Source organism: Palaemon carinicauda, chromosome 40 (genome assembly GCF_036898095.1).
Source record: "Palaemon carinicauda isolate YSFRI2023 chromosome 40, ASM3689809v2, whole genome shotgun sequence".
Classification (NCBI taxonomy): domain Eukaryota; kingdom Metazoa; phylum Arthropoda; class Malacostraca; order Decapoda; family Palaemonidae; genus Palaemon; species Palaemon carinicauda.
In genome coordinates, this window is record NC_090764.1 from 39,597,162 (window position 1) to 39,611,474 (window position 14,313).

General features: G+C 42.1%; 1 protein-coding gene across 2 annotated transcripts in view; it reads left to right on the top strand.

Moving 5' to 3' along the window:
- The window catches only part of LOC137631713 (uncharacterized), a 158,016-nt gene that overhangs the window by 91,038 nt on the left and 52,665 nt on the right, over positions 1 to 14,313 (top strand). For both annotated transcript variants that reach the window (XM_068363590.1, XM_068363589.1), the window contains exon 5: positions 6,512 to 6,669. In XM_068363590.1, coding sequence (XP_068219691.1) covers positions 6,512 to 6,669 — 158 coding nt within the window. The remainder of the gene's footprint in view (positions 1 to 6,511; positions 6,670 to 14,313) is intronic.

A 14,313-nucleotide genomic window follows, 5' to 3' on the forward strand; every position in this document is an offset into this window, starting at 1 on the left:
AAATTTTAGAATTCATGCGCTGTATATAATTTTAAAATTCATGCGCTGCGCATTTGTTTGACTTTAAACTCGCCACCATCATCCTCCTCTCCTTTTGGTCTGCATTTTTCCCATCATGCATCTGCCACGTCTCGACCATTTCGTTTCGGCATTTGCTATTGTTCAGATTTAATTCGTATTCGTGATTTCAATTTTGTACTTAAAGTTTTCGTGTTACTTTATTCAACCCGTAATTCTGTTGCTAAGGGTCCCAAGAATGTTGATGATATTCAAGAAGAGGATACTTTCTATGAAGAAAAAACTAGAGATAATCAAGAAGGATGAGGGTGGCATGCAGTTGAGTGTGACTGTGAAGGAGTAGTGTTTAAATCTGTTGTCGATAGGCACCATCCTTAACTTAACTTAACTTTCATAGGTAGTGGGTTGGCCTGGGCACCAACCGCCCGTTGAGATACTACCGCTAGAGAGTTATGGGGTCCTTTGACTGGCAAGACAGTACTATATAGGACCCTTCTCTCTGGTTATGGTTCTTTCCCTTTGCCTACACAGACACCGAATAGTCTGGCCTATTCTTACAGATTCTCCTCTGTCCTCATACATCTGACAACACTGAGATTGCCAAACAATTCTTCTTCACCCAAGGGGTTAACTACTTTACTGTATTTGTTTAGTGGCTACTTTTTCTTGGTAAGGGTAGAAGAGACTCTTCAGCTATGGTAAGCAGCTCTTCTAGGAGAAGGACACTCCAAAATCAAACCATTGTTCTCTATTCTTGGGTAGTGTCATAGCCTCTGTACCATGGTCTTCCACTGTCTTGGGTTTGAGTTCTCTTGCTTGAGGGTACACTCGGGCACACTTCTATCTAGTTTCTCTTCCTCTTGTTTTGTTAAAGTTTTTATAGTTTTAATAGGAAATATTTATTTCAATGTTGTTATTATACTTAAAATATTTTATTTTTTTTATTTCCTTTCCTCACTGGTCTATTTTCCCTATTGGGGCCCCTGGGCTTATAGCATCCTGCTTTTCCAACAAGGGTTGTGGCTTAGCATTTAATAATAATAATAATAATAATAATAATAATAATAATTAAGCAGAAGGAAGCCATCAAAACAGCAATACCTTCTAAGAGCATGTCTGTCCATTTCAGTAAGAGGAGCGTCGTCCATGATGAGATGGAGAGACTTCTTCTCATCTGGATTACGGTTATCTTGTGCATGCTCAGGCCAAAAACAACACAGGAGAAGGAACATTGCAGCAGGCACCCATGGAGTTCAAGGTTTCACGTAGGTGGTTTGAAAAATTTAGGAGACGGACTGGCCTTCATTCGGTGGTGCAGCACAGGGAGGCTGCCAGCTCAGACACGAAAGCAAACAAAGCCTTTGTTAAGAAACTTGACGAGTTGACTCTTTAGGAAGGCTACATTTCCCAGCAAGTCTTCAAATGTAACAAAACTTGGCTCTTTTAGAAAAAATGCCTTATTAAATTTATATCCCGACAGAAGAGAAGAAGCTTCTCAGGCTTACCTTTGCACTCTGTACCAATGTCAGTGAGGTTGTAAGGTCAAGCCCCTACTGGTGTATTATTCGGAGAGTCCTCAAGCCTTCAAATCCCACAAAGTGCTAAAGGAGAAGCTTCCGGTGATGGGGAAGGCTAATATGAAAGCCTGGGTAATGAGACAGTTTTTCGTAGAGTGGGTAAACCTCAGTTTCAGTCCAACTGTTGAAAATTACCGGGAAGAGAACCACCTCCCTTTGAAATATCTGCTGTGTTGGACAATGCTCCTGCTCACCCTCTTGGCCTTGAGGATGATATCTTTGAATACAGTCATACCTCTCAACACGAAAGAATCTGCTTACAAAATTTTCACTCTGCGAAACAAGATGTGAAGAATTTTACGACTCGTATCACGAAAAATGTTTCGGACAATGAAAGGAGGTACGGTATGAGAGCCTGACCGTCTCTGAGACTGATTTTAAAATTCGTGTCCTGCAAACCCGTAAACTCGCCACCATCCTCCCGCGCTCCCATTGGTTATCTCCCTACTCAAATGGTAGTTATCACCATAAGATCCAGCTCTCCTATTGGTCAGCATCTACTGTACTCTATCCCATCATGCATTTACGCATTGGCGTTCCTCTTCCATTTCGTTTCGGCAGCTGTATCGTAGGCATTGACTTAGTGTTTGTGATTTCGATTTTGCTTTCGTAACTACTGTATTGCACTGTATCGTGTGTGATATTCCATTACGTTATTAGCCATGGGTCCCAAGAAAGTTGCTGATGTCCAGGGAGAGAAGATGATGATGCTTTCTTTGGAGATGAAGATGGAAATAATCAAGAAATACGAGGCTGGCATGCGGTTAAGTGTGAAGGCGAAGGAATATGGCCGAAATCTGTCTACGCTAGGAATGATCCTGAAGCAGGAGGAAGCCATCAAAGCAGTAACATCTTCTAAGGGCGTGACTGTTTTCTCCAACAAGAGGAGCCACCTCCACGAGGAGATGGAGAGATTGCTACTTGTCAGGATAAAGGACAAGGAAATGGCTGGAGACTATCACCGAAGCGATAATCTGCCAGAAGGCCAGCACCCTATTTCGGTGATCTTGTGCGTGCTCAGGCTGAATCCGAGACAGGAGAAGGAACATCGAAACAGGCACACCCAGAGTTCAAGGCTTCTTGTGGATGGTTTGAAAAATTTAGGAGAGACATTCGGTGGTGAGTCTTGGGGAGGCAGCGAGCTCGGACACCAAAGGGGCTGAAGCCTTTGTTAAGAAATTCGAAGTACGTCATGGCAGAAGAAAAAAGGCTACCCGGGCATAAGCCTATGAAGGACAGGCTTACCCTTGCACTCCTTGCAAATGCCAGTGGGGATTGTAAGGTGAAACCCCTGCTTGTGTATCACTCGGAGACTGCTCGAGCCTTCAAGGCCCATAAAGTGATTAAGAAGAATAAGTGTTGTGGAGGGCTAATGGAAAAGCCTGGCTAACAAAACACTTGTTCACCAAGTGGGTAAATGTTTGTTTCGGCCTGACTGTGAAAAAGTATTTGGAAGAGAAGCGCCTCCCTCTGAAATGCCTGCTGGTGTTGGACAATGCCCCTGCTCACCCTCCTGTCCTTGAGGAAGATATCCTAGCACAGAATTCCTAACACCACCCCTCTCCTCCAGCCCATGGACCAGCAAGTGATTTCAAACTTCAAAAAACCTTATATGAAATATCTCTTCAAGAGATTTTTCAAAATCACTGAGGGCACAAATACCCTTCATCAATTTTGGAAGGAGCATTTCGATATTGTGATATGCCTCAAAATCATCGATCAAGTATGGCAGGGGGTTTTGAGGCGCACCTTGAAGTGCGTGGAAGAAGCTGTGGCCTGATGCCATCTCCACACAAGATTTCGAGGGCTTCCACGAAGGCCAAGCTAAAGACGAAGCCGAAAATGTTGACGATCCTGAACCTGTTGCTTAATCTGAGGTTGCGAGATGGCTACACTCGGTAGGAACATTGGTCTGGAAGTTGATGAGGCCGACATCAATGAGCTTATCAAGGAGCACCAAGAGGAACTTACGACGGATGACCCGAGGGAGTTGGAGGCCATGCGACTGAGTGTCATTCAGGAAGAGTATTCTAACGGCGAGGGGGAGTAGGATGACCCACTGACAGCGGCAAAATTAAGGAGAGTCTAGATAGCTACTATAAAATGATGGTTCTTGTAAAAAAGAGACACCCTCGATAAGTCATCTCTACTCTCCTCCTAGAGTGATATATCTGTGTATGATCGTAGAAGATAACGAACTTTAGAAAGCTTTTCCCATCAAACAACATAGTACAGAGGCTAAGGAAGGTAGCAAGCCCTTTCCTTAGACGAGGAGACCTTCCAGCTTAGCAATGATTGCATCTCCTAGGTCACTTGTCATCCCTTACTAGTCTAGTGCCCAATGTCTGCCTCAAAATTTGATCTCTTCAGTGGCGGATGAAATCCAGGTGTAGTCGGAGAAGTTGGACCTCATGGAACTAGAGCAACTGAAGGACCTTCAATGGTGGGTGGCAGACAAGAACTTTCGCAGAGGGATAGACCTTCTCATCCCTCCCCTGGAATTGATGCTCTATTTGGATGCACTCGAAAGAAGGGAGGGTTGCCCTCATGCTGTACCACACGGCCTCAGGGCTTAGGTCCGAATCCGAAAGGTACCAGCACATAAATCCCTTAGGGCTGAGGGTAGCCTTCTTAGCCCTCCAACAGTTCCAACAGTTCCTGGCGAGTCAATCGGGGTTGCTGATGAGTGACAACACCACAGTAGCGGCTTACGTAATCAAGTAAAGCAGTACCTTTTCACAGGCCTTATGCCATCTAGTAGTGGAGATGTAAAGATGGACAGAAGACAACTCGGTGTCCCTATCAGTCAGCTTCATGTCAGGCAATAGGAATGTGCTCACAGACAATCTGAAGAAAGCAACTCAGACAGTGGTCTTTGAATCATCTGGTAGCTAACAAAGTCCTGACTTTGTGGGATTCCCCGACTGTAGATCTGCTCGTGACATCCCTGAGCTTCAGGCTCTCGCGAGGTGTCAGGGTTTCTTTCTGTTAAGGGGCCAATCCCGTACAGGAAAATCCTGAGTCAAATGCCAAGCCAGTTGGTTTAGACTTCCACCCTCCTAATGGGTGAGTCATCCTTATAAATAGCGTAGGGTTTGTATCAGTGTGGGAACAAATGACAAATTTGGAAGTAATTTGTACAATACAAACCTGTAAATACTGTATTTATACAAATTGTTCTGCCATCACCTGTCCCTTTAGAAAGTCCTGCCTGGAATCAAAAGTGAGTTAGACACATTGGTGTTTGAGTGAACGGGGTAGCTGGCAATCCCCGCTACCCCTCACTACCCTCTTTAACTAGCGGGTCGGTAGATGCCACCCTGCTTAAAAGTCTTCAAAGTGAGGTGGTGATCTGTTGCCTGGCATAACGGTTCTTAGGGAGCACCCTTCAGAAATTGAAGGACGCAAACCATGTTCCAAGGAGGAGATCTAACTTCTGATTGGGGGCAAGTAATCTTATAACTTCAAATGAGGAGAAACAAATAGCTTCATGTTTGTATCTTTAAGAAAAATATAAATTACTTCCAAATTTGTCATTTTTAATGTGGTGTTTTCATAGGGCTTAGAAAGAGTTAGGCGATTCACATGCAAAACGCGACTCATTAAACGAAAAAATTGTTGCGAAAGCCTTTCCGGAACTAATTAATTTCATAACCTGAGGTATTACTTTTAGAAATTTATGATTTCCAATCCATTACTTGAAAATTCAATAATGATGCTAAGATAGTACCCACCTAGTCACATCCATTTAAGTTTGAAAGTAAGGGTCTCGTGATTAACACGGTCAAAGTCAAGCACTGAAGTCAAGGTAATATATATGAACTTCCTGACCAAAATCAAAGGATTTTTATAAAGCATTGGAAATTTTAAAAAGCATAGTATGCTCCAAGGCCTTTGCAAAAGCCAAGCTGCAAACTAGGAAATGAAAATTTTTGGAAAGGCATCGTTTGTTCTAAGGCCTTTGCCAAAGCCAAACTGCAAACTAGGGAACAGATGATTACTGTACCTTCAGCATTCCTATTTTGACATTAACTAGTACATTGAAATTTTTTACATAATACTGTATGGAGGTTATGGAAGTTGGTAAACAGCAGTGCTAGAGCTACCAATAACATTTACTTAATGGAGTAAAATTACAAATTTTCAAAGTGGAAAAATAATCTCGTCTTACTAACTTAAGGAAAATAACAGACAACTTTGGAACTAAGACATCAGGTATCTTAATAAAAAACATGAAAAATACCATTTGGCTGTACATTTCTATCAACATCAAGGACCAGTAAGTGTTTTGATTTCACAGGACTAAAAACTAAACTAATTACAGTAGTTTAGATTCAAGAAGACAGAAATGAGGAAGATCAAGTTTCTCATAACTTTTTTTTTTATTGACAAACACATCAGCCAAACGAGTTGCCTTTACCTGTGCACTGCAAGTGGCAAAGTCATCTGGTTTAAAAAAAAAAAAAAACTTTTAAATCTATACCAAAGAGTTCAGATTTAAGGGTAGCCCACTATTTCTGTTCTTGAACTGTACCAGGTACAGTTGAGCATGAACAGAGTATAATTACTGTATTCCATTACAGATCTGATCTGTTACTTTACCAAAGATGATAAGCCTCAGGTTTATTATTTGTATTTGGTTATTTCTTAATGGTATAGAATAAGCGAAGAAGTCATATGGTGTCTTTCCAAGTTGCTAAGGTCATACCTACCATGGAGTTACAGTTTCAAATCACTGATTAAGATTCCATAGTAGATTACAGCATAAACCTCTGATAAAGGCATTTGTGAGATAATGTTTATTTCCTTTGAAAGAGCACTCTGTTTAATCAGTTTTATTTCATTCATATTGTACATGTAGAATATCTTTAGCTCATTACAAAGAGTAATTTTAATTTTTTTTTCTCTTCCTTTAGGTTTGATGACGATGAAAAGCCAGAAGAGAAGTATACACTATCAAAACTCGATTTATCTGGATTCAATGGTTTTCTCTGTGATAGAGTAGGTTTCAACATGCTAGAAAAACAGGTAAAAAATGCGTATAATCCAAACAGCTCACCTGATTATCACAAAAGTAAGAACCTCTAGTTGTTTTCATGATAAATTGATGGGTAAGAAAAGTATTCTTACAACAAATAAATCTCTTGATACTTTACTTATGCCTCTTTTTGCTCTATGAAATGCTAATCAATGAAGTACAGTAGTTATTTTTAATCCTGTATATTTCTAACATTCTTTTTACTTTATTGATTTGCAGATACAAACTTTTGAGTCATTTAATGGGGTTACTGCTGATCATGGTTTCTACTGTTATCAGCCAAAATTTTTGTTGATTGCATCATGCTTCTTGCTGGGTAAACAATGGGCATGTGCAGGGAGCAAGCAAGCAGTTACTCCCAGTGGTTGTTCTCTCACTTCTTCTCTACAATCGAGCCTTTTTGCATTCATCTTGCCTACCCTTTTGGTGTGTAGCATTCCTGATTTGTATTTTTTCTATAATTCAGAGTCATTTGAGTGTCTACTCATTAACTGAGTTACGAGTGAGTGCTTGTGTCCTGTAAATCACAGTATTTACATCTTTGCCAAGGACAGGATAGCTAGGTGGGTAGCGTCCTTTCAAGCCAAATGGACATGAACACGCTTCCGTTTTGCCCCTCAGCTAGACAAGAGTTTCAACAGAATCTCCATGTAATTATTGTAAGGATTGGTCTCCCTCCCTGCTAGAGAGCTGTGCTTCTCGCCATAGGAATCTGAGAGAGAATTCTTCGTTGCCGAGTCTCCTCCCGACTGAAGTTGGAGAAGAATCTCTTTCTAGGCGGCAAGACCCTCCCTTCAATATTACTTGTTGAGAACTAGCTGAAGCATTAGCTTCTAAGACACTTATCATGAGACTTATCTTGAGCAATCTGTAGAAGCTTATAAATAGGGCAGCTGGACTACTTTACCTACAGTCACATCCCAAGGCTTCCCGGAACTACGCAGTCCTTTCAGCCCATCCTCTCCTTCCCTATCAAAAGTAGGGAAGTTGAGTTGAAGGGTCACCAATACCTATGTTTGACAAGATTCCAACAGGAGAATCTTCCAGCCAGATTACGCTGTATGCGCTGCTACCTCAATGCGGGATGGCGTCATCACGCACGTCAACCTTCCTGCAAGTTAAATTTTTCTTGATGCGAAAGACAAGGCTACTATTCATCCCAGGATATTCCCTGTGAAGACAGATCATATGCTAGTGTTAGGCATGAGTATGTTTCTCTGCAATTATGTAAGGTTGAGGCTCCCTCCCTGGAAAGTTCGGATGGTGGACAAGATTATGGCCCCACGAACAGGATTGATGGTCATAGAATGTCAATTTTTCAGGAATCCCCCCCCTCCCCTTCACATAGCAAAGGTGAAGATAGGGAAGGAGAAATTTACCCCCACCTGCAGCGGCACAGTCCAATTTGGAAGTCAACCTGACAAAAAAGCGCAGAAGAGGCCCACAACGAAGACAAAACAGAGGCATTGTAAGTACTAAATCATTCACTTATAATGCACCAGGCAGGAAGGAAGTACATCCCAAAGTGGGGCAGGATGAACAAGAAAGGAGATTCACCAGACCTGCCTCCGCCCCCTTATCTCATCATAAGGTTCTTACGAATGAACAAAGGGAGGATGTTCAAGGTGACAAGGGTTCTGCTGTTAACCCTGATAAAAGGAGGAATGACCTCATCCTTCATCTAAGAAACAAGGACAAAGTCTACTTTACAGAATCTTGTAGCAGAAGATGATTAGAAAGGCAGGATTCAGTCACAAGCACAGAATCTTAAGCCCAACTATGGCCCGGAACTCTTGCAAGTGATTGAAGAGGCACTAAACTGATTTAAAAATTGGGTTTCAGCCCCGGAAAATTCATGAGGTCCCCAGAGTTACCACTTCTGACCCTATCTGCGCTAAAGGATATTTTCACCCCCTCAGGAGCTTTCAAGAACCTGTTGCAGTTACTAGAGAACTTGCCTAACTTAGTACTGTACTCTCAAACAGAGAATGTGACAGCATTATCATCCCTCTTTTCATGCCCAGAAATGATGGACTTGGAGAAAGCAGCCATGTCTGCAATCCACGCCTGTTCATGGCTCAACCATTGGTTTAGACCAACATCCCACTTTGCATTGATGGAAGATCTTGGAGATCGGCATACCTTATGAAGATGTACAGATTTGTCACAAGCAGGAGCTACAACTCTAGAATTCCTGCTACTTCAGACCATCTCCCTATGGGGAAACTGTGTCCTGAAAAGACGTGATGCAATCTTAATCAGATGTGCAGAGCAACTACCCCCAGTTGAGGCTCTAAATCTAAGGAATTCAGAATATGCTTCCCCATTGAGAAGTGGAGTTGGTAATAGCTAGGATCACAAGACGAAAACAAGCTACTTCAGGTAGAAAAGTAACAGCGAGGGGTAGACCTGCTGTACAGTGCCTACAGAGAGGCCTGTTTAAGATTTACAGGCACCTAGGACTTCAAACTACTCAAACCAGGGGATCAAGAGCCTCTCCCCATGGAAACAGGAACCAAACACCCAATAGCCCTTACTAGTGTAAGAGTGTGCCTAGACTTACCACAGTGGAAAAGAGATTTTCATCAGGGAGGAAATGATACCAGTAGAGGTTCAATCTCTGGATATGAAATTGACGTGTCCAGAATATGGCCCTTCCTCTCTTCCCTTCTGTTTATTCCCTATTCTGGTTCGTCTAGATAAGCCTCTACTGGGTATGTGTTGAAGCGGGCATCCTTGAATCAGTCCTGCTATCAGATATTCTCTTCCTCAAGAGTACTCTATACCAGACTCGGGCAGGGGTAGAACTTGACGCAAGTCCCCCAGGTCCCCTAACAGTGCAGAAGGCATGGGGGAAGCTGCTTTGGACCTTCCCTTCCCACCTCCTTTCCATCCTTCTAGGAAGTATTGGCTACTTGAGTTGAGGTACCAACCCCTTTCCTTACCAATTAACCTCAAGGAAGACTGTTAAGAGTATGCCTTTCGAGATGACGCTACGAGTAGTGGCACATACCCCCTGTCTAAAGTCAAGTTTATGACAGGAAGTCTAGCCTATGAAACAGGGTCCTACCTACTCTTCATGGGACCTCTCAGCCTTAACAAAGTTTTAAGTAGTCTTGTCAGCCATGGGAAATCAAACCCCTACTTTGAATGTGGTTAAGGTTTTTCAGTCCATAAAAATGGCACCTTATGAACCTCTTAAGTAAGTCTGCTTACAGGGACTTCTCGCTTTAAACTGTCCTCCTCCTCGCCTAAGCATCATCCAAGGAGTGGAGAGAATTGTCCTTCTTGTTTGTACCTGAATTTCTAGCAAAGACACAGAATCCATCTGTGAACGATCATCTGTTTGACTCCTCCTTCATTTCCTCAATCAAGAAGGTAACTAATGGTATGGACAGTCTGCTACTATGTCCCGTAAGAGTAGTTCACCTCTACTTAAAGTGAAGTAGTCTCTGTCGTCCTGCAACTCCCAACCTTTTGTGAGTACAGGTCATATGAAAAAGAATAACCAAAAATACATCATCTCTTTGAGTACGTGAGACGATCATTAGAGCGTATAAATCTTTGGAAGAAATTTCTACCAGTGCCTCTCATAAAGCACATGATATTTGTGGTAGTAGGTTGGTCAGGGCACTAGCCACCCAATGAGATACTATTGCTAGAGTTATTGTGTCCTTTGACTGGCCAGACAATACTTCTTTAGACCCCACTCTGGTTACGGTTTATTTTTCCTTTGCCTACAAATACACAAAATAATCAGGGCTATTCTTTACACATTCTCTTGTGTCCTCATACACTTGACAACACTGAGATTACCAAACAATTCTTCTTCACTCAGAAGGTTTACTACTTGACTGAAGTTGTTCAGTGGCTACTTTCCTCTTGGTAAGGGTAGAAGAGACTCTTTAGCTATGGTAAGCAGCTCTTCTCGGAGAAGGAAACTAAAATTAAACCATTGTTCTCTATTCTTGGATAGTGCCATATCTTTGGTATCATGGTCTTCCACTGTCTTGGATTAGAATTCTCTTGCTTGAGAGTACTGCACATTCGGGCACTCTATGTTTTATTTCTTTGTTCTTCCTCTTGTTTTTTTTTTTTTTCTAAATGGTGTGTTGCTTTTGTTATCATTATTGTTAATTTAGTTTTTAAGTATGATGAATCTTTTTTATTGATATTAATTCTTATCCTGTTTGGAGAAATTGAGTGAAATCCAGGACCAATACATCCAAGACTTCATCAGTGTCATCTATTGTATTGCATTATTCGTGGTCTTCATGCAAGTATTCAGAAACTTACTGTTGCATCTTTTGTGCTCAGAAACTTTGGTTTCTAATATGAGGCACTCATCCGAGTTCCTTTTAACTGGTTTTAAGAATAATGTTGAAACACGGTGCCATCCCTAAGGCCAGGGGAATGGCGGTGTATATTAGGACTGAATACCCTGCATCTCATAAGTCCTGCTATGAATATGGATGTCATGAGATTCAGGTAATAAAAGTTTGTGTCAGGCATAAAAACTTCTATTTGTGTTCAATCTACCGGAATCCAGACATTGATGAGTCTATCTTCGATTGTCTTCTTATCATTATGGCTAGTATACAAGAAGATGATAGAAAGGCCTCTTTTGTCTTTGTTGGTGATTTCAATGCTCACCATAGGGAGGGGTTGAATTCTGTTTCTCCTACCAATCGCCATGGCTTAAGAGCTTTAGACTTTGCCACTGAATCAGGCTGTGAGCAAATCATAAGTGAAGCTACTCACATGTCTGGTAACTGCTTGGACCTCGTATACATTCTCTCAAATGGTGTTTTAACAAGTAAGGTTGGTTCTCCGGTTGGGTGTATGTGTGGGTAAAGGAAAAATGGGCCGTCATAAGAGAGAGGGATCTTATACAGTACTATCTGGTCAGTCAAAGACCCAATAACTCTGGGAGTGGGTGGGTCTTTTCTTAGCTATATTATTTAGTTTTTAAGTAATAGATTGCAAATTGTTGCTGTTGATGGGCACCATAGTGAATATAGGAATGTGACATCAGGTGTTCCTCGGGGTATTGTTCATGGACCATTACTTTTTTCACTATATACAAATAACATGTGGTTTGGCCTAGAAAGCAAGCTTGTTGGCATATGCAGATTACAGTACTCTCTTTGCTTTAATTCCATCTCCTGAATGTAGTTCTGGGGATGCTGAATCCCTTGATAGAGATCTAGCTAAAATTAGTGTATGGTGCAAATTATGTGGCATGAAGTTAAAAAAAAAACTCAAAGTATGATTGTAAGTAGGTCGAGATTAGTGGCTCTTCATCATCCAGATCTCAGCTTTGATAGTATGTCTTCAACTCTGTATGACTTAAAGTTTTAGGTGTGATTCTTAACAGCAAATTTTCTTTCTGGGCTCGAACCTGTGCCGCCCAGTGAATAAGCTCCATTTAAGCACTTATTCTTAGGTAATTTACTGCTAAATATACCAGAGAAAAAATGTAAAGGAGTGCTAGGTTAACTAGCTCGCTCACCTAATGGTGTCGGTATAAAATTGTCGCTCACCTAATGGTGTCGGTATAAAATTGGGCGTATAATCCAGAGGTCCCGCACTATTTAGATTAATCCACGACAGAGAACCCCAATAGAGGAGAGCCGTTCAACCTCACTCGGTACTACTACAATGCATCCGCTCAGAACCCAACTCCGTTTAGCACGACTTGTGCAGTAACCCGCATTTTTCTAGTGCTCTCGATTTTTGGATATTTTCTAGTGAATTATGGCTTCTTCGTCGGTTTCCCAGGAGACACCGTCTAAGTTAAGTACCAAGCTGGGTTTTACTGTGTTTTGAGCAATCTAGATCGTTTAATATTTATATTATAGGAGTTATTCTCTTCGTTCATACCGATCTTGCTTGATTTCACTACAGTTGGTACTCCTGTTTTTGAGAGCTTTTAATTTTCACTTGCGGTGTTACTATGTGTATTATTTTTATTATCAAATATTATTTGTTATTGTGAATATTCATTATTTAGCGTTTAGAATCCTCGTGGTTCAATTTTTGGGCCGATATCATTTACGTATCGCTATGGCTGCCGACCGTGCTAAGGCGGCAATGTTATTTTAGCCATCAGGTGTGTCTTTTGTGATTTAATTATTTATGTTGCATGCCTTGCCCAAAAATTTTCTATGTGTTTATTCATATATTTAACGCTATTATTTTTATTATAATGAATATTTGTGCCATTACTCCGTTTGATCTGTCTGTTGGGGATCGTCAGTTGGTAGCCCTGCTGCCTCGTATCACGTGATCCTCCCCCACGCTCCCCCTCTAGCTAGGTGGGAGGCTAGGCTTCTCCCCCCCTCCACTAAGGGACCGTTGCCTTCCCTCCTTTTAGAGGGGGTAGTTAAGTGTTTATGGACTTTGTCCTCCGGGTGGCCCGGCGGTTTAGTCTCTGTCTAGTCTGGTTGGCCACCGGTCAACAGAGTTGGATCCCGGTGCACCCTATTTTATATTCACTTTTCATTCTGGCTTATGCTATACGAAACCCTCCGGGTTCGATTGGCAGTTCTTAGTTACAGTTCCGCCCCCCTATTATTTTATAACATTTCCTATGATGATTATATATGACAGATCACTACCCTGGAGTCTCTATAGGAATTGGTATTGAATATACCTTTATTTCCCGGCCCGGGGTCTACCCCACCCCGGGAAATCAGACACTATGTGTCTTAATTCCTTGTTATTGCATCCTTTTTTATGCTCCCGGCTTGACCGGAATGGATGGCTATACTTTAGTTTCAAGTTAGACTTATGTTTAGGCCCGGGACCCCCGGTCCCGCCCCTATGTAAGAATATTACAGTCAAGCTCTAACCTTGCGTTAGACCTATGTTAGGCCCGGGTCCTCCGGACCCGCCCCTTAAAAAAAAAAAAAAAAAAAAAAAAAATTATTTTTTATTTTTTACAGTCTAATCTTGTGTTAGACCTATTTTAGGCCCGGGTCCTCCGGACCCGCCCCTACTTAACAGAATAGTACAGTTAAGCTCTTTTCTTGTGTTAGACCTATGTTAGGCCATTTAAAAGAATAGTACAGTTAAGCTCTAATCTTGTGTTAGACCTATGTTAGGCCCGGGTCCTCCAGACCCGCCCCTAATTAAGAGAATTACAGTTTCTCATATACTATTCTTTTTACAGATGGTGCATTGTCTGACGCCGGCCTGTGCAGCTGTTCTGCACCAGCCTTGTGGCCACTCCGTCTGCCGATCTCACGCCCCTTGTGGGGTTCAACTGGAAGACGTTGTGGTATGGCACCCGGATAACTGTGTGATTTGCTTCGACCTCATCACTACCCTTGGATCTGACTCGGTGAGTCCCGTTGGCTATATTGCCTTCTTATTTTATTTACTATTAGTAAGATATCTATGGTCTTGAAGGACCATTGGGAGTCTCCCTTTTATAATTCCCCCTATTATTTCAGGCATCCCCGGAGCAAAAGTCTGCGGCTCGGGCCACACTGAAGGTGTGGATTGGTGGGTTTGCCCGGAATGTAAAGTCTAAGCGGCCGTACGTCCTATCTGAGGACTACTGCACCATGGTTTACCCCAACGCCAAGTCTTCAGCTGCTGTGGCTAGGCATGTGGCAGCTCCCATCATTGCCCACATTGATGCCACTATAACGGGTCTCATCGACCCAGAGCAAG